Source organism: Calonectris borealis, chromosome 2 (assembly GCF_964195595.1).
Source record: "Calonectris borealis chromosome 2, bCalBor7.hap1.2, whole genome shotgun sequence".
In the NCBI taxonomy this organism is placed as follows: domain Eukaryota; kingdom Metazoa; phylum Chordata; class Aves; order Procellariiformes; family Procellariidae; genus Calonectris; species Calonectris borealis.
The window spans coordinates 59,329,467-59,357,136 of NC_134313.1; the positions used below are offsets into that span (position 1 = coordinate 59,329,467).

Below are 27,670 nucleotides of genomic sequence, written 5' to 3' on the forward strand. Positions count from 1 at the left end.
TTCAGAAAAGTACTGATTTTATTGACTCAAACTGTATTTACACAACACATTCATATGTTCAATATCTTACAGAACTCTGTAAAAAACTGACTAATAAAACTGCAGGAGCCAAACTGAAGTTTCAGACTTAAAGACACTGAACCATGAGTACATTTTAAGATATTTAAGTGGGTGTCCAGTTTCACTGTCAACTTACATGGCAGTTCTCTGTAAACAAACTCTTTTTAGAATCAAAATGAAAGGTGGAAGGGAAAAGGGTCAGATGAAAGAGCTGATAGTTTTGCAAAGCTAGTACTTTGTAAGACCAGACTTCTGGCTAAGCATTCAACAATGCATTTTGTATGATTCTTTTTTTGGTAACAGGTCACATACAGGTATACTTTAGATGAATAATCAAAAAACTTTTATTTTTTTTAAGCTTACATACATTTTGGGGGGGGGGCGGGGAAGAAAGAGACCAGTGCCACAAAGTTTGTGCATGAATCTGAACTGTTTCAAAGTTTGAGAGGCTCAGTTCTGGCATTCCACTGCAGCTCAAATCCAATGTATGTTTCTTCAGTTGACAAATGAAAGATGATCATCTTTTACCAGTGAACTGATGATATCACATACGTAAACTGGGAGCAGAATATCCTTATCTCATCACAAGAGATCACTCTTCCACCCATCCCTAATACAGTTTGGTTGAATAAATATTTTTTTGTTTTAAAGTTCAAACTAGGCGAGTTTGTTTCTCTTCAAGAGTGCAAGTCAACATCACCACACAATTTGCAGTTAAAATGGCATCCCTCCTCTGATCTGCCTAGCAACCTGTTCATCTGTTGTTTCCTCTTTCTCTTTTTCACGCTCTTTGTTCCAGTCTTTAAGGCCTTCTGGTAGTGAAGTATCCTCATCCAAACTTCCCGTACCTTCAACAAATTCTTCGTAAGTAGACTTTTCTGCAAATGGTCTTGGGCCAAGCAAGTCTAGCATATCACTTTTATCAAGTACTTCCTTTTCCAGTAGTCGTAGGGCAACCTGGAATACCAATAAGTTATGTCACGTACAAAATACCTAAGTTGGCTGTCTTCCTTGGAAGGGTTTGTTAAGGCAATTTGGGAACAAACTCCGCACTGATTAATTTTGATAGAAAAAACAAATTGCTCAGAGTTCACTTAATACATGTTTTTTGCTACCTAAATGCTCACAAGGGAGAAAAATACCATTTTGAGAAAAATACCATTTTTTAATCCTACTTCTGAGATTTGGCAAAGTCCCCTCCCTATGGGCCACTGTTGCTGTTATTGTTGCTGCTGCCAAAAGGCTCCTGATGTAAGACATTAAGCTATAGATGAAAACAAGTGTTAGAATCATAGAATCATTAAGGTTGGAAAAGACCTCTAAGATCATCGAGTCCAACCGTCAACCCACCACCACCATGCCCACTACACCATGTCCCTAAGCACCTCATCTACACATCTTTTAAATACCTCCAGGGATGGTGACTCAACCACTTCCCTGGGCAGCCTGTTCCAGTGCTTGACCACTTGATCCCTTCCTATCAAACTAGATGGTTCAACAGGGCTGCTGTTATGTTACAAACTACAGAGCACCATAAAATTACAATGTGTACAACACCGTACAAGTGTAGTTTGTAACCTCCTTGGGTCAGTGAGCACGCTGTTCAGCACAAACCATATTCCGTGATCTTTTTTGGGACAGTGACCTACTACGCCACCATTTACTGAATCCATACAAACTTGCCTTCTTGTCAGTAAGCCTATCAAGTGCCTATCCTGAAAAATTATCCTTTTGCTGTATCCAGCTTTCTGGCTTGCAGGAAGAGAATATGCACATGGGTAATCTCAGCTGCAGTGAGGCAGATAACAAGCAGCCAGGGGGCAGGAAAGGAAGATGGTAGAAAGATTCTTTTTACTGAATGTTCAAAAGGAATTCGGAGAAAGGAAGTTATACATACTTCCCTTCTTAGAGAGCTTCTTTTTGCCTAATGAATTGGAATCCTGGTATTTCATGTTTGGGTTTTTTAAGTTCCATACTCGTCTAGTACATCTACTAAAGCCTACTTTAGTAGACAGACTCTTCCCTCCAACTTTCCAAATGAATATTGACTATATAAGAGGGAGGGATGTTAAATCACATTCATGAGAATCTCAGGGGTGTTCCAAAACAAAAGGAGATTTCTATTTACTTAAATAAGTAAATATACTTATTTACTTATAAGTAAATATACTTATTTAAGTCTTGTGACACACTTTCAAGATTACATCAAATAGTTTTTGAGCAAACTTCCTCATATACTTACATAGTCACTATTTTTAATCTATTCAGTTCAATTCAGATTCTGGCTTACCAGCTGAAAATACTGTAATGCTCACCTTCTCCACTTCTGCTTTCTTCTCAGTCAGAAGACTTAATGTTCTGTCATAAGCAATGTTAATTAGGGACCGTACTTCTTCATCTATCAATCTGGCAGTTGCCTCACTGTAAGGTTTCTCTAATACCATGTCTCCTTGACGAGGGAGATCAAAGGAAATCTGTCCTACTTTTTCATTCATACCAAACTGAACAATCTGAAGAAAAAAGAAAAAAAAGGGGGGAAAAAAAAATCAAACAAAGGAGAGATATTAGGATTTTAGGGTATGTTGATGTAAAATATGCAAAACAAAACTGAAAGGAGGAATTCATTTTGCTATGACCCAATCTTTCCTCTAAAACCAACCCTCTCTTGAAAACTCAAGTCTACCTAAGCTAAAGTACCTTAGCTGACTTTCACTTAATTCTTTTTAATGATTAAATTGAAGGACACAAATACCACCATTTAAAGGTGGTTACTCATGATGTACATGATGCTTTGCTGTTTAAATACTAAGATATTAGAGAATCAGCCTTCATTAAGCAGTAAAACTCTTTACCAGAAATATAAGTGTTTTTCCAATTCAAAATGCTTCCGAAGTTTAGTATATTCCACTCATGCATATAGCTAAATTGACTTGACTTAAGGATTAAAGTAGACGGTCTTGAAGATTTTGTCCTATCATATGCAAAAATCATATGCTATACTTCATCCCAAGACAATCCCCTACCTACAAAGGTGAAAATGATTCTTATCTTGCTTGACTCATTACTGAATATTGACTCCTCGGATTGCCAAATATGCATTTCTTAAGTGCAGCTGATGTTTTCTGCCTCCAGCAGAGGCAGAAATAAGTTCAAACTGCTATTTATGTATTCACTCCATGGCCACTATCAATTTGATGGTTATTAAAGCAGTACTTCTCTGCTTGGCCTTGCAAGGTTAATATAGGTAAGACAAAGAATATTCAGAATTCAAAGAGATGTCAGCATTAGAACCAAGCATCTTAACCGGCCTCTTTAAGAAAAGTTTAATACTTTTATTTAAGCCCTCAGTTCTCTATGGAGACAATATGTCTAGTTAATGTGAACAAAAAGTCTATACTTAAACATTTTTTAATATGAAATTGAACAGGAGTCAGTGAAGATCCCATAAAAATAACATTAACAGGATTTCATTACACATTTACTTCCAGAACTGAGGCAACAAGAGGCACACCAGAGACTAGGAAGTGGGTGTGGTTTGGGGGTGGGGGGTAAGTGTGGTGAAGCATACTCTAAAATGTCTCTCTTGCTCACCTTGCAAGTGTCTTATAAAATGACATCTTTTGTGTTGATGCAGGAAATGGAATAAAGCACCCGCATGTAACACATAGCTACACTTAGGTGAGTCATTACATTGATAATATTTCAAATTACTCATCTACGCTAGTTAATATAATACAAACACAAACTAATGTCTTAATTTCAGCAGCCTTAATTGACAGCAAATAGTGCTTAAATACAAGGTTTTCTGGATTTAGTAACACATGAGAATCAAATTGGGTCTTCAAACTGTAAAAATAGGATCAGATGATCAAATCTGTGCACTAGATTCCATTTTAAAAGTATACAATTTCCACATGTATTTAAATCCAACTGCAGCATACATATTCCTGCGGGCAGATGTAGGATAGTAATCAAAGCCTCACGCACGGACTCCTGTTGTAAGACTGTAATAAAATACTTGAGTCATCAGCATCTCTATACAACAATAGCATAATGTTTATTCATATAATGTTTTTTGAAACTAGGCTTTTGAGGGACATACCTGATCAAATTGCATCCTTTCAAAATATTAGTGTTAGGTAGTAGATAAAGAAAACTGTAAGGGAAAAAAAAAAGTCTCACTCAAGCACATACCTGAGCATATGCACTCTGGGTCACCTTCTTCAAGTCATCTTGGGCACCAGTTGTAATTCTTCCAAAGAAGATTTGCTCAGATACACGTCCTCCCAGAGTCATGCACATTCTGTCAAGTAGCTGCTCTTTGGTATAAAGATACTGTTCTTTGGGTAAATACTGAGCGTAACCCAGTCCTTTACCACGTGGGATAATAGATACCTACAATCAAAATTAACAGAATGCTAGAACTAAATAGTGTTAAAAAACATAAAGCATTCTTCAGTTTGACTTGATTTTTAATACCACAACCTACACCATACTCACCCTTGAAGTTTAATTCAGACATTATTTCCATTTACAGTTTTGCCCACGTGATTTATCCTTAAAAGCCCTGGCTAGTTCTAAACTGGGATAACAACTACTAGAATATCTGGAAAAAAAAGGTAAGACCACTGTCATATCTTTTCCAAAGACGGTATGGTTTGTTTTGTTTGGTTTGGTTTTTTTTAATTCTTTTAATGAAAATCCACAATTCTTTTAGAGTTATGTATTGGGCTTTAAGTATTTTGTTACAGATATAGTATTTCTGAATAGTTGGAGGAGTTTCCATGTTTACTAACGTCCTTCCTTCCAGCAGTAAATTGTACAAGATTAATTTTAAGCTTGGAAGTCAGACGAAATTAACAACATAGCCAAGCAAAACTATGAATGTTAAAGCAAATTTGGGAGATTGAGGTGCTTTTTCCTTTATCTTTGACTTTACAAGCTTGACAAAAAGCACATTAAAACTAAAATCAGCCTCTAGATGATAATTTTTATAGTTACATTCCTGAAGAGGCATCTACCTGCATAACCTGGCAAGATTAACTTAAACCACTGATCTGTGCTAAAAGCCTCTGAGAAAAAGCGGCTACCAAAGCAGCCAGACTCATGGGAAGATCAAGTCCCTTTCACTTTCCAAGGACATTTATAGTACAAACCCTGTAACAACTAAGTCAGAAACAGTTAAGAAAGCTACAAGAAGTGAACCAAAAAAGTGCTCTAAAATGTATATACTTACACTATCTTTTGCGAGATTACGTATTTTAATACCCTCTCAACATTGGGGCAGGGGGAAGAGGCAGGGGTGTGAAGAAAAGAAAAAGATGCTGTCCATGCTACTATTAAATTACTAGTTCAAATTAGTTTCCTTTACCTTTAAGAGTGGATCAGCATGTTCCAAAAACCATCCTGCAACTGCATGCCCTGCCTCATGATATGCTACTGTCTTTTTCTCCTCTGGTTGCAGTACTTGAGTTTTCTTTTCCAAACCTTTATAAAATAAATTTGATTAGTAGTTTCAGACATACCTTTCTCCACTGAAATCCCTTATCTCATTTAGAAAGATGGTGAGCAATACTTAGATGCCATATATACAATCTCTTGAAAAAGTTAAAAAAAAAACCCCAAAACCAAAAAACCCAAGAGTTTTAAGTTTTAGAAATTTCTATCTTCCAGGTTTTACTGTAACCTTGTCCTTGATTAGAGTTTCTAATTTCAAAGTATAAGTTCTTAAGAATATTCAAACATTTAAATAAAACATTTGTACTTTAAAAATCAAATAGTTTTTTAGACTATTCCAGGCTAACAGCAGTTAAAAGCACTGCTAAATCCAAACAGCTATTCCTCTTGCCATTTTGAAGAAATTAGAAGTGTCCTGATGAAATTTCTCTCCCTGCCCCTTTCTCCATTACAGAAGTCAGCAATAGTGACAGGATATTTCTTTTCTAAATCTCAGGTGTGTTTAGGAAAGAAAAAAAATACAACCTTGAAGAACAGGAAAAAGATTCAAAGTGTGGCTTTTTTTATATATATATATATAAAAAGAGGAAGTTGTCATATTACAATTTGAGAAGTGATTGATGCAATTCACCTACCTCCAATAACTCTTTCAATTGCTTGCTCAAAATGTTTTTGGTTTATAGCATCTGAGAGATGCCTTGCAGCAATTAAAGCAGCTTCATTACAAACGTTAGCAATATCAGCACCTAAAAGAGGGAAGGCATGAGTTACTGATAATTTTCAACAATTTTCTCTCAGTCTAGCATAAAGATAACCTTATCTAGAATTAGTTTTCTATAGATTCTCATAGAGCTTGTAAATTAAAGGTAATGCTCTCTGAAATAATTCATTACACATAGCATAATTCTTTAAGAGATATTTAAATACACGTACTATGGTTATAGGCTTTAGGATTTTTCTTTTAGGTAGACAGCTACCAAATAGAGCTTATTACCAGTGAAGTACCTGTTTGATATATCCCACCTTCCATAAGTTTTCTGTCTGCAACAGGCTATACTTAAACTAGTATATATTTATCACAATAAATTTCCTACGTATAGATCCAGTATAGCTCAGACCTTGATGTATCTCCAGAGGATATCCTTTCAAATTACTGGTTCCAAGCCATCCACTTCTTGTTAAAATTATTTGCAGTAATGCTATTGAGATAAGTTAGTTTAAACATCATCCCTGTAGTTGCCAGAAATGTTGACAATCAGACCTCGGAAAATCAGTTTTATATAGACCATGAAAACAGTGAAGAATTCAACTACTGGTCAGCACAGATTTTAAATAGATTAAATTACAAGCCAGTAATGAAAGTTCTTACATACATTCCTAATTCAACACAAGGTTACAGTGCATTTTCCAGGGAGAAGTTTTTACATCCAGAAACAGAAATATCCCTACAGAATATGCATACAAACTCCACAAAACCCAGGTCTTCTCTAGTAGTGTTCAAAGAATCCAACAAATGTATTAAAAGGAAGAATACACACACGAGTTATAGCAATGAGAAGTCTCTGGAGTGCTTTTGCTGAAGACAGAAGAAACTGCCGTTTGGTATGTCACCTTGATTAAGGCAGACAAAAGTTAAGACCCTCAAATCTCCTACTTGCTCAAACAGACTAAAAGAATTCCATGCTGTACCAGTAAATACAACAAAATAAAGTAAGAGTGCCATCCAGAAGATCAGGTGCAAGAAAACCAGAAGTAGTAGGGAAATAAAAGATCTACAGCTTATATAGTAACTGGAGAAGAATAGTGGCATTAGGATTCACTTACCAGAAAAACCAGGGGTTAGTGATGCAAGTTTTCTTGCTAGGTTATCTTTATTTAAGACGGTGTCTAATTTCAGAGGTCTAAGGTGAACTTTGAAAATAGATGCTCTTCCTTTTATATCTGGGGGTCCTTTAAGATAAAAGAAGTATGCTTTTACTTTTCATCTCTATATATTCTAATTGAATGTGTGAAAGGAAGTTACATATGTACATAGCTGCCGCGATTTCAGTGGTATTCTACAAACGCAGAAGTATACAGCGATGCAGGTAAAACTTACCAATGTAAATCTGCCTGTCAAAGCGTCCTGGTCTCATTAGAGCAGGGTCTAAAATATCTGGCCTGTTAGTACCTGCCAAAATTACTACATTTGTGGTTGTATTAAATCCTGTTGAAGAAATATAATAAAGAGAAAATCTGTATAAATGTAATTTCCATGAAAAAAATAAAAGAGAAATAAAAAGCCTGTCCGCTTTACAGAGCCACATAAGAACTGACAGTTTAAACAAATGATCTTAAAGCTGAAAATACTTCCATTTATTAGAGCATTGTCCAGCTTTTCATAACAAGCAAAAAAATGGCTTTGGGCTCTGCTTTGTGAAGTACTCTACCAAATCCTGCTTTATCTTCAAAATGCAATAATAGATTAACTGCTCAGGAAATTGCAGAACCAGCATAGCTAGCTGTACTTCCCCCCCCAGACAGACTGGTCTCATGCAAAGAAATTTTTTTTTTTGCCTATTCAACTATGACAAAGAGTTATCAGATGCAGAATGATGATTCTTTTTTCTGAACGAATTTTAGCAGAACATCAGGCTGCAGCAAAATGAGTCACCATTCTTCATTTTAGGAAGCAAGGAAACACGCAATTTATATTTAAGCTAGAACCCAAATCTTGGTTAACAGGTCTGAACAAGTGTATTAGCTCTTTCCCTTATCCTTGTTATTATAATGTAATATTAGACATTAAATACTTACCATCCATTTCTACTAGAAGCTGATTGAGTGTGTTCTCTTGCTCACTTTGTCCTCCAAAGTTGCCCCTTCCTCTCTTCCTTCCTACTGCATCTATTTCATCAATGAAGAGAATGCACGGGGCGTTTTTACGAGCAAGAGCAAATAAGTCTCTAACCTTAATAAGAGAATAGAGCATGTATCAGATTGGTTTGTAATTGTTCAGAGTTTGGGGGTGGGTAGCAGGGGAAGAGGTACATCAGTAACAGTATCACTATAATTGAGTATGGTTGTTAGTAAGTGTTCCAAAGCCTCCAGCCAGCTCTCAAGGCATTGATAAGTTACACTGTAGCTGATGCTCAGCAAGGACACTAACGTGGAGGCCCACTGGTTGACAAATCCTTTGTCAATCCATAAATTAAGAACATTAAACAACTTAAAAGCCTTAAGAAATAACCACTTTTCCTGAATAACTGAAATATATCTTCATCTTCAGCTCTAAAAGTCTCCAAACTTTAGAGATTTAAAGCAAGATTTCTCTTTTAAGCTCTTCTTTAAGGCACAGTATTACAAGCAGAACTGGAATGTGAATGGGCATGGTACCACACAGTCATTCTTCATACCAAGGAAATAAGGTTTTTCTGCAGTTAGAACAGGATGATGTAGCTCCTATAGTGAACTTTAGGCTTTCTTAGAAGCGCTTACCATTGTACTCTAACAATATGCTGTTATAAATATTGACTCTTAGCCATCCCGTCTCTCCATTACATGGGTTAGGAAAACTGAATTCACCTCCAAATATTTATTCAGAAGTTAATTTAACTTCTAGAAGTCTGGAAAAAATGTCCAAGACATGAGCAAGTAGCTGAAAATTTTTTTTGACTTTCAGATTTTAAGTAAGATATTACCTATCAAATTCTACTGTAGTAGTTACAGCACAACGTGATTGGCTTTAAGATGCTACATTACAATGTTACTCTGCTTGCAAATATATCAGAAGGACCTCATTAAAACCAGTTCAGCCAGTTAACAGATCTACAGCTGAGAAATCTACCTGGAGCAAACAGGATATGAAAAATTATGGAAGAATTTTCACCCAAGTGAGAATTATATGCAGCTCAGAGCTTTACTACTTTACACATTAGAGATGCAATTAGAGAAGGCTTCTCTGATGACAATGTACAGCAGATGTGAAGAGATGCAAATTTTGGACAGTATGCTCTACTACAGAAAGTCACTCTGATTTGTAAACAGAATTTGAAAAAGTACAATGAATAAAGCATGAAGGAACATGATAAACAAGGAAAAAGCGTTAGATGCTCAAAGTGAACTATCTTTTGATTGGAAAGGGACGGAGATCCAGAAATATACAACTATTTTTCAGAAGGAACGGAACTAAAAATTACCATAATGCATATACACTAAAAAAACTACCAAAGGAACCAAGGCTCTGTAAGCAGTTTTAATTCTAGCACATCCCCATTTACAAATAATCAATTTAGCACCATTAACTGTCTTATTTACTAAATTCATAGGAAATGAAACTAAAACACTCTCTCATGTTGTTTTCTACAGGCATAAGAAATTACCGACTGTGTTGAAACCTCGATTCATAGCCAAAGCAGCAACTGTTATGTCAACAGATTTCACTCAGTAGTAAAAGCTGATAATCATCTGCATAGACCAGCAGAGAAAAGTTAAGTCACTTTGCTTTGGGGTATTTCAGGTATGTATTGACAACTAATGACAATGTAGTTTCTGTGTACCAGTATTATTTCAGGATATCTAATACTTTCCTAGAGGATATGGATCGGTTTCTTTCTCAGTAAAGTCCCTTCTACACTGCATGCTCCCTGCTTCAAGTCCCACTCATCTTACATACATGATCACTCTCTCTATACCCTCTGGCTTTCAGTCACTTTTTTCAGTCACCATCCATGTTTTTTTACCGTTACCCGTTTCTGCATCTGTTTCACCACTCTCTGTCTATACCTTCTCCCTTCCGTAGCTCCTTTTGTCAATTTCCTTATGCATTTCCAGTCTCTCTCTGCATCCTCACTGAAGCCTCCACTTCCAATGAGCTTCTGCATTTAACTTTCTGAACAGCTCCTGTTATTCTCAGTCCCAAGCTCTACCTGCACGTGTCCTCCACTCCCCTTCCCTTTTCTCTTTTTAGAAGATCCAAAGTTACCTGGCTTCACTTATCTTTTCCCACCTATATTACTGGAAGAAGTCCAGCAAAAGACCATCAGAAGAGACCTAGGCTTGCAAGAGGCACATGCATGCACAGTTGTGACAAACTACAGACCAAATCTTGGAAAGTTTATCCGCTAACCTCTAACGCATCTAACTGCAGTTCTTCAGGGCTTTACAGAACTTAATCAAAATGAGTTTTCCTGTGAATTTTCACAGGACATAAAACCGCATATATCTGATAAGAGCCATTCCCTGTCAAATTTCAAATTCAAATCAAGACCCTAAAGCATTTCCATTTCATGCTAGCAGAATTAGTTTTTAAACATGAGTAAAAACCACAGTACGCTTCCTTAAGTCTGTTCGCAGAATTTATGGCAAACAAATCTTAGTTTTCCAAAAGTGTGTCACCTTGCAGTATACTTTTTAAGGCTTAAAGACAAGACAGTTGGAGTTTGGTGAAGGTATGAGCTGTTGAAAATGGAGTATAAATTTTGGACATTATGAGGAACCTTATTTTTTTGTGTTACCCGCCTCATTTGTAAAATATTATCAGTAACTTGTTTACAGAGTATTTTTCAGCAGATTTAAGTGTCCTTCCTTCCTACACAGGAGAAGAGAGATTTAAGACTGAATGTTTGAAATGTAGTTGTAATAAAAAAAAAAGAAAAATGTATGTACTGGAACAGAGCTAACTCCCTCCACTTAATATGTTTTTAATGAGCTCTTTTAAGAGAGTTAAGCCAAAAGAGCACAAAAAATGCTAGACAGGTATACTTGTCTACTTAAATCACCTGATTTCCAGAAATCAGTCATTAGCTCCATGACCCTCAGACTCCTATTTCAACCAGAAGCTCATTTGTGTGTCCCAGACAGCTATGTATATCTAAGAGTTTGACACCACAAAGAGAATAAAGTTCTTCAAAGAAATAGTCACAATTTAGAGCAGGAGGAGACATTCCCATAGCAGTAGTGAAATCAGCTACATATTTCTGACCCAGCTAGTAAATTTACTTCAGAGCAGAGCTTGGCGAATTCGGTTCTGTTTTCTTAAGGTCCTGCAAAGAGGTAAACCCTTAAAGTCCCGATGGCCTGCAACCAGATACTGAACTACATTAGTTCCTTTTATGAGAGGTACATCTATGATTCTTGTGTTTAGACAACCATCTGGCATCACTTGTAAGTAGACTGCATAGATGACAAAACTTCAGCTATAATCAAACTGTTTGCCTCCCAAACTTGACAACGTCCTTTCAACAACCAATACTAAAACAAAAGAGCAAGGCCAAAGACTTACTCGAGCTGGACCCACACCAACAAACATCTCCAAGAACTCCGAGCCATTGACTGTGATGAATGGTACGTTAGCTTCTCCAGCTGTAGCTTTAGCTAGAAGTGTTTTCCCAGTACCTGGAGGACCTGTCAGAATTGCCCCCTGCAAGAGAAACAGGTATATTTTCCTCATGAAGAAAACATAATATAAGCCTATGAAATATCTTACTTAAAAGATCTCATGTTATGACGTTGAGTCCACTGGCTCTTCTTCCACCACAGTCAAAATTGTACAAGGAAACAAACTGAAGATTCATCTCTCATTTAAACCAGCAAAAGGAAAAAAAAAAAAAATTAGCTACAACATTGCCATGCCATCTTAGATATACAGGAACGGTGTTTTCTTTGACTGACATTAAAAAAAAAAAGGTATGTCATCAGATGGGCTCCCACAACAACACAGGCAAACAACAATTCTGTAACAGCTATATACAACAATGATGGTACACATATGTATCGTTTCTGACCCATGTGAACAGATGAAGTATTCCACAAGGCAAATCCTCTGGCACCACAGTTATACTGCTGGTACTTAATGCCTATTCATTTCTTTTTCTGACTGTGAGGAGAAAGAAGCTGGAAAGCATTGCATATGTAAACATTACTAGTCCAATTTAGAATACTGAGGACTACCAAAAGAATAAAGTCTTTATCTGCTAAGTCATCATTTCCTTACCTTTGGAATTTTTGCTCCCAGATCCTCATATTGTTTGGGGTTTTTCAGAAAGTTAACAAACTCCATTATCTCTAATTTGGCCTCCTCACAGCCAGCTACATCTTTGAATTTAACATCTATTTCATCCTTAAGGACTTTGGCTGTGGTTTCACCCACGCTGAAGAGTCCACCCATTCCGCGCCCTGCTCGACCTAAGCCTGCAGGACCTCTTCTTAATGTGTACAGTAAAGAACCGATAATCAGGATTGTAGGCAGCAAACTCAGGAGAAATGACCTGTGGAGAAAAACCAAACAAAGCTGAAAACCACATATATTACAAAAATCCATTACTGCATATAACGTACAAAATGTTGGTTCCACCATAAGCAACCTTGATCAAATTCAGGACAAATACTCTATTAACTTGTAATGTTTACATTTTTGCAAGTTGTTCAGATTGGGAAATAACCAAAATAAATTTGAGAACAAAAAAAAAAGATTTTTGAATTACAGAAGTCAAACAGGCCAAAAAGCCTCTTATAACTATAATTAAAGGAAGAGTTGGAATTAATTTTTCATTGCCCATCCTCCTTCCCTCACGACCCTGGGAAAACGAAAATTAATAATCTTAGAAGGAAACACATTTCTACACTTGATGTTTAACAAGGGACAGTTTTGGGGTTTGTTTTGTTATTTTTTGTTTCTTTTTAAACCAAACACATCATCAAATGACATTGATGAGTTTTACCAAGGAAAACTGCATGACCTAGTAAACGAAGTAGCTTATTTTCTGTGCCCTTCAGAAGTAAATTCACAGGACTAGTATATGCAAATGGTATATTGTCAAAATAAGTTGCATTAGGTAGCATATAATCGGTGTATGCTACAACTTCAGGCAGAAATTTTTCTCCAAAATGTAATCTTGCTTTTATTCCCTTAGGTCTTTTTTCATTTTCTTCTTCTTTCAATGTCTCTATCTCCCTTCCTGATGGCTACAGGTTTTTGGTTTGTTGGTTTTTTTTTTGTTTGGGTTTTTTTTGTTTGATTTTTGGTGGTGTTTTTTTTTTGATTACTCATTGCCCATTATCCTTCACTGTCTGTCCTCCAGCTTTCTAGCATAGCTCTGTACAGGCCAAAAATCCTAATACTAACACAGTCCTCATTATCACAGTATCTGAGCACCGCACAGATTTTTCTGTGGTAAGACCTTCCAGGAACAGCTCACAAGAGGTTCTGTCGACACTGAACAACAACATGCTGAAAAGAAGCACTACCATACGTGAGCACAGAATTTGCAGGCCTTACTGATATTCCACATTTCTGAGATGAAGAGGAAAAGAAGGATTTTCCCCATCCTACGGTATTCAACAGATTCTGATCTGGCAGGGAACAGCAGTACTCTGATCATATAGCTGCTGCCCTCTCCTGTTTCCCCTGGCATTTCTGGGGCGGAGCAAGAAGTTACAGGCAACGTCTTCTATGAAGAACAGACACCAAGAAGGAAAGGACCAGAGAGACTGCGGTCAGAAAGAGGGGTTCAGCAAGTAAGAGATTTGTGCGAGGTTGAAGACAACACAGGCACTGACATACATTTCCCAGTCTGTTGTGAGAAGCCCCAGGCTGACGCGCAGCCTTTTCATACAAGCACTGCGTTGCCCTGTCCTCTCATTTTTTTCCAGATTTGTTTAAATAAGGGCTCAACAGGTTTATTTATGGACTGTCCTTAAGAGCATGCCCCATTAGACAAAGAAATGAGGCAGAGAGAGTTTGTAAAAGAACAGGGAACAGAAAACCTCTATCTGAAGTCGCAGGATGGTCCAGAGTTAAGGCTACCATTTTTCCTGTTGCCACCAAGACAAACAGGCAGCAGCAGCTTGGTAAAACACATTGCAGAAACAATCAAAACTTTCCTCTCCATCCCCAAAACCTGAAAGACACACCACAGTATCAAGGATGAAAACACAAGAGAGGCAGCAAATGAGCCTTTTTCATTAGTAATATGAGCTACTACACCCAAAGTTGGATTTCCTGATGGTACAAAACCTATTTCACAGACACCAGCAGGAGTAGTTTTCAAACTGCTGACTTGGATCAAAAAGAAATCAGTTCTTGGGATAAAAGATTACATCTGTCTTCTAAGCCATTCAGAAAACCACATCTAGTCTCTTCTAAAGCCCAGGTCAATAAAAGTCAGCTACATAAGACTAATACAAAGAATACAAATCTAGTATTGGAGCCATTATTTCCTACTGGGGAAGCAACAATGCCATAAATCCAATGTCAGTACTATTTTTCTTAACCAATTTAGAGATTAAAAGCATGATGCATCTTCCAGCTCCTGCTAACAGACAGGATAGTGTGATTTACTTAATCACCAATTTCTTGCCTTTTTGCAAGGCCACAGAATTTGACTTCTGCTGAATTTACAGGCAGAAATTGGTGCCTGTTATATCTCAGTCAATATGCTGTAGTTCTATGCCATATTTCATCCATCCAAAAAGCTGCATGAGTGCCATCTCTGGAGCTTTACAGCTGTGCCTGGCTGACTCCTGCTCTAGTCCAAGTCACTTGGAGGAAGGGCTTAAATGAAGGAAGCACTAATTGTAAACAAAACATTTATGTAATAAGAAGCTATATTTAGGGTAGGAGGATACGGATTTCTACATAGACCAAGTACTGAACAGCTCCTCTTACAGTTAACATTCAAAAATAAAACCAAGATAATTGTTATTCTGATAATACTGCCACCTAGTGAAGCATAAGGTGCATGTCTTACAACTCTACTTTTCTACTGTAAAGATAACCATTATCAAGAGACTTTTTTTTAAAGCAATTTCTTACCCATCACTCTCTGTTGAGTAGACTACAGGCAATCTGTTCTCCACTTCTATTCCCAGATCTTGCTGCACAGTTTCAAGATTCCGTTCAAAAGTGTCCACACTACCAATATTAAACCAGACGTACTGCTATAAAAAAAAGCAGAGATCACCACAAAGTGCCCTATTTCAGCTTCATTACAAGCCAACTTCTTCTAACACATACACAAGCAATTCTCAGAACAGATTCAGACCAAAATAGAGTTTTAAGTTGCCTTCTAAAGTGTGCAACTGATGTAAGGTGCACCTAATAAATCTAAGGCCTACCAACCTGAATATACTGTATCTGTCATTGCTTCTACAGAAATCATACACCAAATAGTTTTGGGGCACTTTAAATAGACTGAAATCCCGGCATTCTCTCCAGGAACAAATGGAAGGAAAGCAGGGAAACAGATCTTTAGGGGGCAGCTATGCAGTCAGAATAATACAGAGCACTGAACCAGCAAACACAGCAGCCGTACAACTTACTGTTTCACCCGAAGGTCTCAGCTTTTCTGTTAAGAAAGGCAATTCTCTACTTTTGGAGTCGATACTAGCTTTAAAGTTAGCTGTCTTCACAAAAGACAGCATGAACTTATACCATACACCGGAAAAAAAATTCCAGACATTGCTTTCAAACAGTGTTGAGATTTGGTTTTTCAAGAAAATCTCCCTTTTTGCACCATGACCTGCCTGACTTGCCCCTACTTACCCTAATATTGAAAAAGAAAAAAAGAGAGTAGTCCTAAGCATTAACTGATTGAGAAACTAAGGCAACTGGTGGTATGTGGGCTAAAGAGTAGGTGTATAAATAAGTCACACTGAAACCCACTGATGAAGTAATTGCTGCAGATTTCACTTTACCCCGGAGGGACATGCAGACCTTGTTTCAGAAAGTCAGTTAAAAAACTGTTCTACCCAGGAAGAGGTAACTTGACAAAGCTTCTCTTTTGTTTTTTTCAAATAACTGGCTAAAAGCAGTCTGGAACAGAAAAGATCCAAAAGTATGTATGGTTAAGTCTGGGGTTTTTTTGAGCAGAGGGAAAACAGCCGTTCAAAATACAGAACCTTCAGCAATTTCTCACTTTTCCTGTTTGTGTATTTGCATTAAGAGCACGGTGCTGGAAAGAAACTACTTGCCATAGCTTTAAGAGATCTGTGGCAAAACAATCGATATAGTAAAGTGAAAAACACACAATGGATAGGAGTAGGATAATGTAACAGTAAGGCAGAAAACATGTTTTAGATTAAGAGATTATTTCTGCATCAAACTTTACCTAAAAAGATTACTTTGCTGTTTCTAATGTCTCATGTATATGTATTAAAAGTGTTTACCCATTCATGAGGAGACTTTCCTGAAACAAAGATCACTCTAACAAAGCGCTTGTTCACCACTTCAAGTCTGTCCACCTGTAGGAGGGAAGAACAAAACTTGTGATGTGTTAGAGTATACAGTCACTGCACTTCCATCACAGCTAAGAGCTACATATACCAAATATGAACCTGTTCTGTTTTCCAGTAAGGAGAATAAAATTTATGTTCTAGATCAAGGATGGTTCCACCATCTACAGTTTTCCATTAGGAATGGCATGAAGAATCATGTATGTAATCAGTAAGCAAGGAATATTGGCACATTAAAATTTAGATTGAAAGGATGACCTCATATCCTTTTTCAAGAAAAAAAACCAATGCACACCTCAGCTCAAATCACAGGTACAGTGAAATAGTTAAACAATACTTAACTATTTCAATGGTCAAACACCAAAAGCAATAGATCACATGACTCCAAACTCTTGTAGCGGCTTCCAAAACAAACCAAACTGAACAGAATGACAGAAAACTTAACTTTACTCTTACAATGGTTTTCCCTAATATAAAAGGCTTCCTGTGCTACCATATTAAACACAATATCATCAATTAGATAAAGAAGAATTTAGCTGAGGTAAGATACCATATAAACTAAAATCAAGAATTGAGCTGCAGGTTCGCAGGTATATACTATTAAGCATTTTTTTTTTATAGAAGAAGTCTCAAATGGTGAGTTTCTTGAATTAGACAGGGTCTCTTCAGAAGGAAACTAAAGTTTCTTTCCATTTTTAATTCCTCTTTCCATAAAAGAACTGGTTTCAGCATCTTTAAAGAATTTAAAGCTAGCAGTCATTCTACAAGTTGGGCCTGAACTGTACACAGGCTAGTAAGGTTGCTTCCCTGAACTCACTACATGTGGCCATTTCTGGCAGAATTGAAGCAAAACATGAGCTAAGAAGCCACTCTACATCTAGCCTGATTTCATGCAAAACTACCTGAACATCTTTATTTTGAAAAGCACGTAACCCCAGTAGTGCTGATGTCTTCTCCCCATTAACTGGCCACCACTATGGCAACCAACAGCATTTGATAGCTACATATTTCGCTTATCTGTATATCCAGACTACATCTTACAAAGGCCCAAGAGACTTGGTTTTGTGCAACAACCCACTTTCATAATGCTTTTCTGCAACAAGGGTTCAGGCTTCATTCACTGTAACAGCTAAATTAATCTTTTTACTGAGCTAGTGTCTTACTGCTTCATGACAAATATAATCAGTAAGGTTTTTTCACAAGATGTACACGTAACTGTCAGTTAAGAACAGGACTGTAAGACACCATCTAGGCAGAAGGGGAGAAGCGTACAGAGCAGCTCTGCATAGATCAGTAAGACAAAGAAAGGTCCTGTTTAGCACTTTACCAAAGTAGTGGAGGGGTAGGAAGCATGCTGTTAACACAAAATCCCAGGTCTGAAACCTAGAGGAGGAAGCAAGCCAATGTTTTCCTAACCTGCAAGCGAAGCTACAAAGAGGGAGGTAAGAGAGCCAAGAACTACTGGCTCCTGAAGTGGAAAAGGCCTGTGTGAGACACTCGATCTCCTGAACTTCAAGGCATCACCAACCTATTACTCCAAGTGTGGAAAGCTGCCAAGTTCTATAGAGAGAAAGGGCACCGATGATAAAATTGATTGCTCCAGCAGTGGCTCCAGGTAGGAAGGAAAAAAGAAATAAGAGAGAAGAAAACAAATAAAGGAGGCTATTTTACAACACATTTATGCCAATTTACTGTCCTTGGAAGGGATTCTTCAATTCCCCACCCCCACCTTTTTGTTCACACTGCTCCTCCTCAGATTCCCTGAGGAACTGATTTAAGACATGAAACAAGCAGGACACTTTTTTTTCAGGGGGGTGAGTTCATGGAAGTGTTTAAGGTTAGAAGTCAGTTTCTTCTGAGGGCAGCTTGCATGTCTTCTTAAGCCATTAGGTCAGCTTATCTGTACTGTAAGACCATATGCTGAGAGACTGTGGTTGCACTGCCTCTTCAAACTAGCAACAACACGAGCTATCCAACAAAAGAGTTCTGTTCTGAGCTGCCCATTCCCTCTCCTTTCTTGAACTGACACAAATCTTCATACAGCCATCCAGAACATCAGATCAAGGAAGTGATTAAGATGAAAACTGATCCCCTTCTCCCTCAAAAGTTACTCTTGAGCCAGTTCTCACTCCACAGATACATGAATACAAGCATAAGTGGGGAGGCAGAAACGAGCATCTTCAGCACACTGATTTTCCATTTCGATCCCCCTCACTACTCACCACTCCTTTAGAAAGGTAGTTATTGACAAAGTCTTTCCAGGTGATTTCTCTCCCAGGGACCCTGAAGAAGAAGTAATATACAACCATCGTCCAGAAAAAAGAACTTCCTACTACGTACATCCGAAATTCCCTGACATCCCACGGAATGTCACCCTAGGAAATGGAGGAAAAGAAAGGTTTTAGAGTCTGTAATACAGTAAGAACATAACAAACAGGTTCTAGTATCTATTTGTGGCTTCTATTCCTTGCCCTCAAGGTTACCACACAAAGCTGTATTTTGTTGTATGAACACACTTCAGTAACTTCTGAGGAATTACAACATTAGTAGAAAATCTTTTAAGTGTTTTACAAATAGTAATTGAACAGTTTTGATCTATGAACTACTTATATTAAAAAAAAAATTTTTGCCATCTCTTATATGACCTTTCTCTCTCCATTCTACAACAATTTTCCTTGCCTTCCAGGACTACATGCAAGACCTACAAAAATAGAGGGGGGGCTGGAAAGGGGGAACAAAAAAAACCCAGGAAAAACTCACGAATGAGGGAAAAAAATTATGCCCACTAAGTAAAATCAGAAAAATATTCTTTATATTCTTGTACTGCCAGACGCTATCATCTTTGTGCTACAGCTAATGAAAATAAACATAAATTTTGAAAACTTATGTAAGTATTCCATTAAGGTCAGAACGGCTAACAGTAAATTACATTTAACTAGCACTGTGTGGTCAGCAAGTTTCACAAATTGAGATTCTGAAACAAAATATGAAGCCTTTGAAGGCCTGAGGCTCCACTATAAGAATACTGACTACTAGCAACCATATTTATATAGCTTAAAACTCCATTAGTGCTTCTGAACCAGAGTTAGATGCCTCTGAAGGTATATACAAAATGGTTATTTTATGAAAGGCACTGAGTGGGGAGCCACCTAGAGCCAGTTACTATGAAACATTAGGCACAGGAGGCTTAAGGGGGATTTAGGCAATTAGAATACGGCCCTAAAAAGCAAAAAACACATAAGTTTATTTCATGGAGACAAGACAGTTAATACCATAAAGATATTTTAAAGTCAAGACCTTCTGTAATCTGGTCCACCAGTTAGTTTCTTCTTTCTTGCCACCTTTTTTTCCACCACTGCCACCTCCTCCACTACTAGTCCCACTAGGCTGTCGGGCACTAGCTTGCTTTGCTTCTAACAAAAAAAAACATAACAAAAAAATACATCTTTACATTGTATACCAATCCCACACTATTTTTTATCAGTTTTAAAATTGGTGGGGTTTTTCATTGGGGTTGGCAGGGGGTGCAGATAGGTTGTTTTTTTGTTCTCTCCCCCGCCCCCCCCCCCCCCAAAAAAAAACCACCCAAAACAAACACCACAAGCTCTAAGTAACATCTCTGTCTCCCATAATTCACCCCTCCAGTCATACCATGGTCCTCTTAAAGCTCTGGGTTTATCGATATCACAGGTTGGCATCCTTTTTAATATTCTAGAGACAAGCACAGCACAGTAACAGCCAACTACAGCTGAGGAGTTCATCTTAATCATTCTTCTACTCATCTAACTCACAAGGTGCCTGCATGGCATAGCATCATGTCATATGTCAACATACTCAAGAGGGCGAGACGGAGCATGCTAACACTAACACATGCTCCTTCCAACCCTAGCTCTTTAAAGAGCTAGGTAGTTTGGGCATCTAGGCATTTTACCATTCAAGGCCTAGTGGAAGGAAAACTGCTGCTCCTATTACTGGTCTCATAAGAGACTCACTGTTGCTGCCTCTCCTTCTCCTTGGAAGATGTGTTATACAGATTTCTGATACAACAGAGTGGCTGTTATTGCTAATGATTTCCAGATTAACCTCCCCTCCTTGAAAAGATAGGGCTTCTTCTAGCACTGCCACGACTAACTCCTCTTTCAAGCAGCAGGCTACATGGTTGGTCCTGGCTAACGAGCTCATTCTGGATCCTCACCCAGAATGACAATTCTGGTTATTCCATACAACAAAATGGGTATTTTAGCTTGCTCTAGGAAAAGCTGAGAAGTATACACACAGAGAATCTCTGAATGCATGAGTGTCAACTAACAGGAAACAGTAAAACAAGAATTTAAGGACAGCATTCCAACAGAAGCATAAGAGAAAATAAACATTATTCCAGAAAATATACATTATGTGAATGCAAAATAACATTTAATAAAAACATATCAATTTGCACTTTTAAACTAATCTGGTACAGAAACATCTTCCCTGAAAAATAAACAAAAAACCCAAACCCACAATGTTATGCTAAAATCTAATCTAATGAATACACATTCCACAAGAAGAACCGAAATCAAGCAGCTTTTTGTACCTTTTGTTTCTCCAGCTGTACCTTTAGTTCCATTACCTTTCTTCCCATTGGGAAAATATTTTTCAAATCCTATTAAGAAAGAGTTAAAGAGCTCATAATTTTTTCTTAGTTTACAATTCTGTCATTACACTTTAATAGTCACAAGCTGAATGTATACAACAGCAAAGAAGCTACCAACATATAGACTGCAAAAATAGTTTTGTTCTTGTCTTTTTGTTGAAGAGCTCTACCAGGTTCCCATAAATAAATCTACTACTGTTGACAAGAAAATATCAAGTGTATTTAATAACCTAAAGTAAAGCTATCCTTTAAACCAGAAATAGACAAGCTTAGTTCAACAGAAAATTGCATTGCATAGCGTGAAGTTGAGCAAACTGCAGTCAGTCTTTAATAGCTCCCAAAAATCCCACAAATCAATGTTCCACCTCAAGATTAATGGCTGGTTAGTACAAGAACTTACTTCCCCCACAGACAATAAATCTAAATGGCATACAAGCGCAGTCCTCAGCAAGGAATGCAGTCTGCTTCATTTCACTGATCAAAGTTATAATCACCTTTGGGAGGTTGAGAGAAAAGTCTTCTGCAAGCAGCAATTACACTTGCCAAGACAGTACTTCTGTCAGTCGTAACTCCAGTGGTAACTTCTTCACGGAGCTGAAAGATGAAAAATACATGTAAAGCAACAAGAAGGTGCCACAAAAATCTTCAAGCTCTCTAGTAGTCCTGAACTGCAACAAGTCAGGTATTACTTTACAATAGACTTCATAGTAACTGCTGTGGACCAGAGCGTAAGACAACAATGGAAAAGGAAAAGTCAATCAAATGGGTAATTTCTACAGCAAGGAAATTTCTATTCTATTTGTTAAGAGCAGAGTTTCATATTACATACAAACATAACATTCTTTATTAAAAGAGAAAAAACAAGCAGGAAACACCACAAGCTATGAACATTAAATACCTACACACTGATCCTATGGGAAATATTTCATAATACCAGCTGAATGACACTTAAGTGCAACACTAACTGTGACTGTACAAGCATGATCCACACAGTACTGAATTATGTTTTGTTAAAGCACTGCAACTTTTTCCAAATAGTTAAGAACCTGTAACTTCTGAATATGAAAAATCTGCTTGAATCCAAAAGAAAGGCATACGGCAGACAATGCTTACGTCCAGCTAAGAAACCAACACAGAGGAGAAATGCCAGTTTAAAAAGCAGACCTAAATCCCTACATAGGTAAATATCCAGTTATAAAAACACAACAAACCCAAGTCTATCACACCTTGTTCTAAGACTAGCTGTTTACTGTTATTCACCATTTCAGTGCAATGAAGGAAATATGAATATTTAAAATGACTAATTCTTAAGAAAACTTTTGGTATCATAACTGAATACTTAAAACCAGAGTAAACTGCAATTTTATTACAGAGAAATCAAATTCCCTTTCTTCAAGGAGGACATATTTTAGATAAAATCCCCACTTACCCCCTTCTTAAGCTTTCCCAGCGCTTCTAAGAAAAAAAAAAAGTTATTCATATCAAGATTTCCCCACAGGCTGACTTTCTTTCTGCCTCCATTCCCTTCTGCCCCATAGAGGCACTTAGTCTCCTCCTGTTCTTTTTGATTGGAAATTATTTACCTTAAGAACCAAAGAAATAGTAAAAAAACAAAACAAAACACCAAAATAAATAACCAGAGAACAACAGGTCCTGGAAACATGACGCAAGGTATTCATGCAAGACAGCAAACATCCATCTAGGATTAACACCTCTAGGACCACATTTGTGAAGGAAAGCTCAATGTTAGCATCTCCAGTTTGTTATAGTCAAGTTAAAATGGTTGTAGACAAAACCTATTTTTGCATATTAAACAAACTTGTAGGATACTAGATTACATGCGAAGACTACCCTAGGAATGCTGACATATCATTAATTGAATTCTAACTCTGCTGAAGCCTTCTGTCTGGAAGCTTCCCCCTCCATCCCTTATTAAATGATGAAATACATTAGACTTACTCCGAGCAGCCATCTAGTTCCACCTGCTGGAACCAAGAGGAATACCAAAACATCCCTGTTGCTTGCTTTTGCTGTAGACTGAGCCAACAATTCTTAGGCTGCTCAATCCAGCCATTACTTTGTGCTACTGCATGTCTTTGAATAAAGGCTGATACTGAAAATCCAAGAGGATATTTTACTGATCATGAAAAGCATGTGCACTGCAGATAGTCTGGAGAGCAGCTAATCTAGAGAATAGCTACTAGGTCCAATACACTATGACCTCCAATGTAAGCAATTGCATCTGTGCTCCTATAAGAAGCTTTAGGACAAGTGGGATGCATCTGTATGGGCAATAAAATAAAAAGGGCTTGCCACAGACCAACCCATCTGTAAGTTCAAATACAAACAAGTACTGAATGTTGCAGCAACAGATGAAACTCAAAGACATGTCCAGTAATACTGGCTTCTCTTCTATGTCATTGGTCTCCTACAACACCAAAAAAATTGGGAGTTACTTATACCGCAAGCTCAGATTACTTTTTCTTTGTAAAGAGACAGGAATATTCAGAAACCTTTACTCCAACTAAAATAAAGCAACTGCTCATGTTTAAAAGAAAAGTTTAAGTAAGCCAAATCCCATTGTCCAACCACCTGGCTTAGCTAGACCAGCATGGGTTTATTACAGAATTAAGTTATAGTTTAATCGGGTTGGGGGTGGGGTGGGAGGAGTGGAGGAGTGAGAGGAGGAGGGAGCAAAGGAGAGAGAGAAGGGTAAGCAGATAGAACTTTGGGGCAGACTTGAATAATGGAATTGGTTTGTTGCTGGATTGTCTCTACAGATCCTAAATTCCACGAATAAATGTATTTCAAGTTGACAGGCAGAGAGCTGAGTGTTTTAAAAGTTATTTTGTGAGAAAAGGGAACAACTAACTTCATGGCGCACTCAGTAAATCACCTGACTGAGTCTGGGACATGTGCTTTTATGCTACCGACAGGTCTAGGTGAGTCAATCTACTGAAACATGCAGTTTCCTTTCACCACAGCATTCCACAAATGCAAAAGCTGTTAGAACCATGCTACACTGGTTACAAGTGCTTGGGTTTGGTTTTTTTTTTTTTTGACTCTGTAAATCATCAGCATGAAAACTGATCATATTGATCCTGATACAGGACCTGTCCCTGGGTTGGCTGGCAATGGGAATGCCACAGCAAGGGTAGCTGATATAAGCACACCCATTACCTAAACAGAGGGAAAGCAAACAACGCACATTTGGATTGGATGCTTAAATAGTACAGTGGCTGTTTTGGGCTATGTACCATGAAACTCTGCTCAGCTTCTCTCAGTCAGAGATGAAAGAACTGTCACAGCGTGGAAAGCGAAAAAAAACCTTATCTAATTCTTTTTTTTCAGGCAAGCTTTGTGACAGCTTCCTAAAAAAAAAAAATAAATACAAGACTTTCTTTAAAAACAGAAGTTCAAGATAAGCAAGTTTAAAGTACACAACAGTCTGTTTTACAAATGCAATGAAAATGTCCAGAGCATAACATAAACCTAAGATCTGTAACACCAAAGAAATGCCTTTTCCATGATTCCAACATTAAATAAAATAGGTAATTTTAAATAAGCAGAACTACTGACTTTACAAAAACATTGTAACCATAATCCATTTTTTTAAACCGAGGATACACAAAGCAAGAACAGAAAAATCTTAGAAACAGAAAAACCTCTTGCTTAGTTATGTAAACAAAAGATCAAGAATCTATCAATTCAAGGAAGTTACAAGTTTACACTTTTAACCATAAACAGGTTCCCAATCAAACACAATAAAGTGAAGCCAAAAGTCTTAATTATCTAACAGTCACCAAAATATTACATAAGAGCATGTTAGGGAGGGAACAGAAAGCTGGTAAAGAAACCTAAGTTCATGCAAGCTACTTATTTTGTTTTGCCAAAAGCCATTACTTTTCTTTTGATCTTTCATAAAAAAAAAAAAAAATCATTGTTTTGCTACCTATACACACACACAGATGCTACAATGAATACAAAGTTCTCTTCGCAGTTTCTTTTCCATTCCAAATAAGAACACATTAAATTTTATTGACAGAAACAAGAATTTGCCTCCTGACAGATTAGCAGTACTGCTGACAGTGTTTCATTTATTGTTGTAATTAATAATAATCATTTATTATTGTATTGTTCAGCTCCAACCAAGCAAAAACACAAATTCAGTATTAGAAACAAACAAATATTTATACGTAGGACTACTATCCTTATGTATATTCATCTCACAATTATTGCTATCCTAGCGATAACCTTCATAACTATAAAGGTGCAATTGTTCTCCACTATACGCTACAGAAAAATTAAGCAACCTGCCCAAGATGCCATGAAAGGTGCAGGAATTAAGGATCTCCCTTTTCCCAAGCAGTAGCATAGGCCTGTCATCACTCTGATACAGCAGGGTTGACAACAAGGGTAATACACATAACAGCTGACGGTCTAAACCATTTTACTAAGAACGAACACCCAGCCATCACGATTTACGGGTTAGTATTAGAACAGCCGGTTCAAATCCAGACCAGTATTGCAGCGTGCGATCCCGGAATGCAAACAACCGACCACTTGCCTTCTCTTTTTCAGCACGTTACCGTTACGCTCACCGACAACCCAAACCCCCAAACAAATCGCTCAGCCCACAGCACAGATGCTATGTGCAGACAGCCACAAACCCACCCACCGCGAATCATCACCCTGAAAAAGCCACGGAGGTTCTTCTGAGTTAGGTGGAACACAGCACTTGAAAACCCGCTGGGAACCCGGCAATACCGGCGGGCTGCGGCGGCAGCAGCAGCTCTCAGGTGCCGCCTCATCCTCCTCCTCCAAGAGAGACTCTCCTTCGGCCGCTCCCGCAGCCGAAACAGCCCGCAATGCCCGGGGGTGCTCCCGCACGGAGCCTGGCCGCCGCTTCCGGGCCAGGAGCCGCCGCACTCACGCCCATCCACGGCCCTCGCCCCCCGCCGCCCGGAAGGGCAGGTAGTGCGCAGGCAGGGGGCCGCCTCCGCCGTAGGGGGTGAAGACGAGCCGGGGAAGGCCGCGGGGAGCAGCGACGAGCCCTGGGCCGCGGGCAGCGGGGCGCCACTCCCCGCCCCGGGGTGCCGGGCAACGGCGGGGCCGCCCCGCGCATCACCATAGCAACCGAGACCCTCCCTCATCCCCCTCCCCCCATGCTTACGGCCAACAGGAAGGGCGCGGCCGGCTGGGCCCGTGCCCTGCCCCTCACCTGCGCCAGGCAGGGCCTTGCCCCCAGCGGGCCCCTCCCGCAGAGCAGCTGTTGCAGCAGGACCCCGGGAAGCCCCCGGCGCCGGCAGCTCCCCCGCGCCAGCAGCAGGTAACGGTGCGCCATGGCCCCAGCGGCCGCCTCGGCCCACCGCGTCCGCCACCCCACGCCGCCGTCGCTGCAGTCGCCCCTCCCCCGCCTGCGACGTCTGACCTCATCGCGCTGTCGCGTGCGTTTCCTCCACGTCCGAAGGACCTCTCCGAGCCCCGCCTCCTCCCGGAGACCCCGCCCCCTAGCCGTGGCCGAATCTCGCGCAGCCTCTTGCCCTTTGTCTAGCCACGCCCACCGCCGTCCCCTCCCCGAGCCCCGCCCTCCCTGGGGGCTGCCCCGCGCTGCGGGGGACGGCAGTTGCGGCGGGGCGTGGCCGTTACGGCGGGTGGCGGCCCGGGAGGTGAGGCCGGCGGCTGGGTGCGTTTGCTGAACCGAGGCGTGCGGCTGATGCGGCGGGGCCCGGCCCCGCTGATGCCGCTGAGAAGGGCGGGCTTCCCCGCTGCCGCGGGCGGGGCAGGCGGCGAAGCTGGGGCTGCGGGAAGGCCTCGGCGCCCCAGGTCCCCTTCTCGCCGCTGCCCAGGGGGACGGGTCTCCCGCGGCGTCTCCGAGTAAGGCGCGTGGTGCCGGTCTGTCCTGCGGTCACATTCAACAGCGCCCGCTGGAAAAGAAGAAAACTTGTCCCCTTTTTTTTTCCCCTATGCAATGCATTTTATATCGAGATGTTCGCTGTGCAACTACTCTGTGCAAAGGCCTTCAGGTCAGTTAAGGCGTTTAGCATCGTCGTTTTACCCCGAGGCGTAGCAACGCACGTTCCGCACAGGGCTGTATGTCACATCCACGGTTGTTCGCATGTTTAAAGCAAACCTCCAACGCCAGTAATTCGGCAGGGCTTCTTTGTTAAAAGCTGGGCGACCAGTTAGTTTCTGGTAATACAGAGCTGCTTTTCCAGTCTGCGCCTTTCCAGAGCCAACTGACGCCGCGCAGCGCATCGGGGTCCCGCAGGCGCCTGGCTCCGCCCGCCCTAGCGGGCCACCTAACGG

The 27,670-nt window shown here is 39.4% G+C and overlaps 1 protein-coding gene across 5 annotated transcripts; it reads right to left on the bottom strand.

The window, feature by feature from the left end:
* On the bottom strand, nucleotides 1–27,657 carry AFG3L2 (AFG3 like matrix AAA peptidase subunit 2). Of its 5 annotated transcripts, none has more exons than XM_075142120.1 (17): nucleotides 27,440–27,657; nucleotides 21,856–21,955; nucleotides 21,302–21,370; nucleotides 20,026–20,141; nucleotides 18,951–19,103; nucleotides 16,663–16,737; nucleotides 15,311–15,432; nucleotides 12,491–12,764; nucleotides 11,780–11,917; nucleotides 8,314–8,467; nucleotides 7,616–7,723; nucleotides 7,342–7,467; nucleotides 6,153–6,263; nucleotides 5,432–5,547; nucleotides 4,255–4,455; nucleotides 2,376–2,570; nucleotides 1–1,017 (listed from the first exon to the last, which is right to left on the bottom strand). In XM_075142120.1, exons 1-17 carry the CDS (start codon nucleotides 27,617–27,619, stop codon nucleotides 775–777), a joined length of 2,481 nt encoding a protein of 826 aa, XP_074998221.1. In that variant the 5' UTR covers nucleotides 27,620–27,657; the 3' UTR covers nucleotides 1–774. The 5 variants fall into 5 exon arrangements, with proteins under 5 accessions (XP_074998221.1, XP_074998220.1, XP_074998224.1 ...); XM_075142119.1 differs by having other exon boundaries at nucleotides 15,311–15,435; XM_075142123.1 differs by lacking the exon at nucleotides 27,440–27,657 and adding an exon at nucleotides 26,793–27,399.
* Between the last annotated feature and the right edge of the window lie 13 nt (nucleotides 27,658–27,670).

What these genes read in the sequence shown, in the direction of transcription:
- AFG3L2 (XM_075142119.1), bottom strand. Translation starts at nt 27,619, where the DNA reads ATGCGCTGCGCGGCGTCAGTTGGCTCTGGAAAGGCGCAGACTGGAAAA. An exon ending in GCTTCTAGTAGAAATGGATG is followed by an intron (nt 7,724 to 8,313) that starts GTAAGTATTTAA and finishes TTTCTTCAACAG; the next exon opens with GATTTAATACAACCACAAAT. An exon ending in TGACAGGCAGATTTACATTG is followed by an intron (nt 7,468 to 7,615) that starts GTAAGTTTTACC and finishes TTTATCTTAAAG; the next exon opens with GACCCCCAGATATAAAAGGA.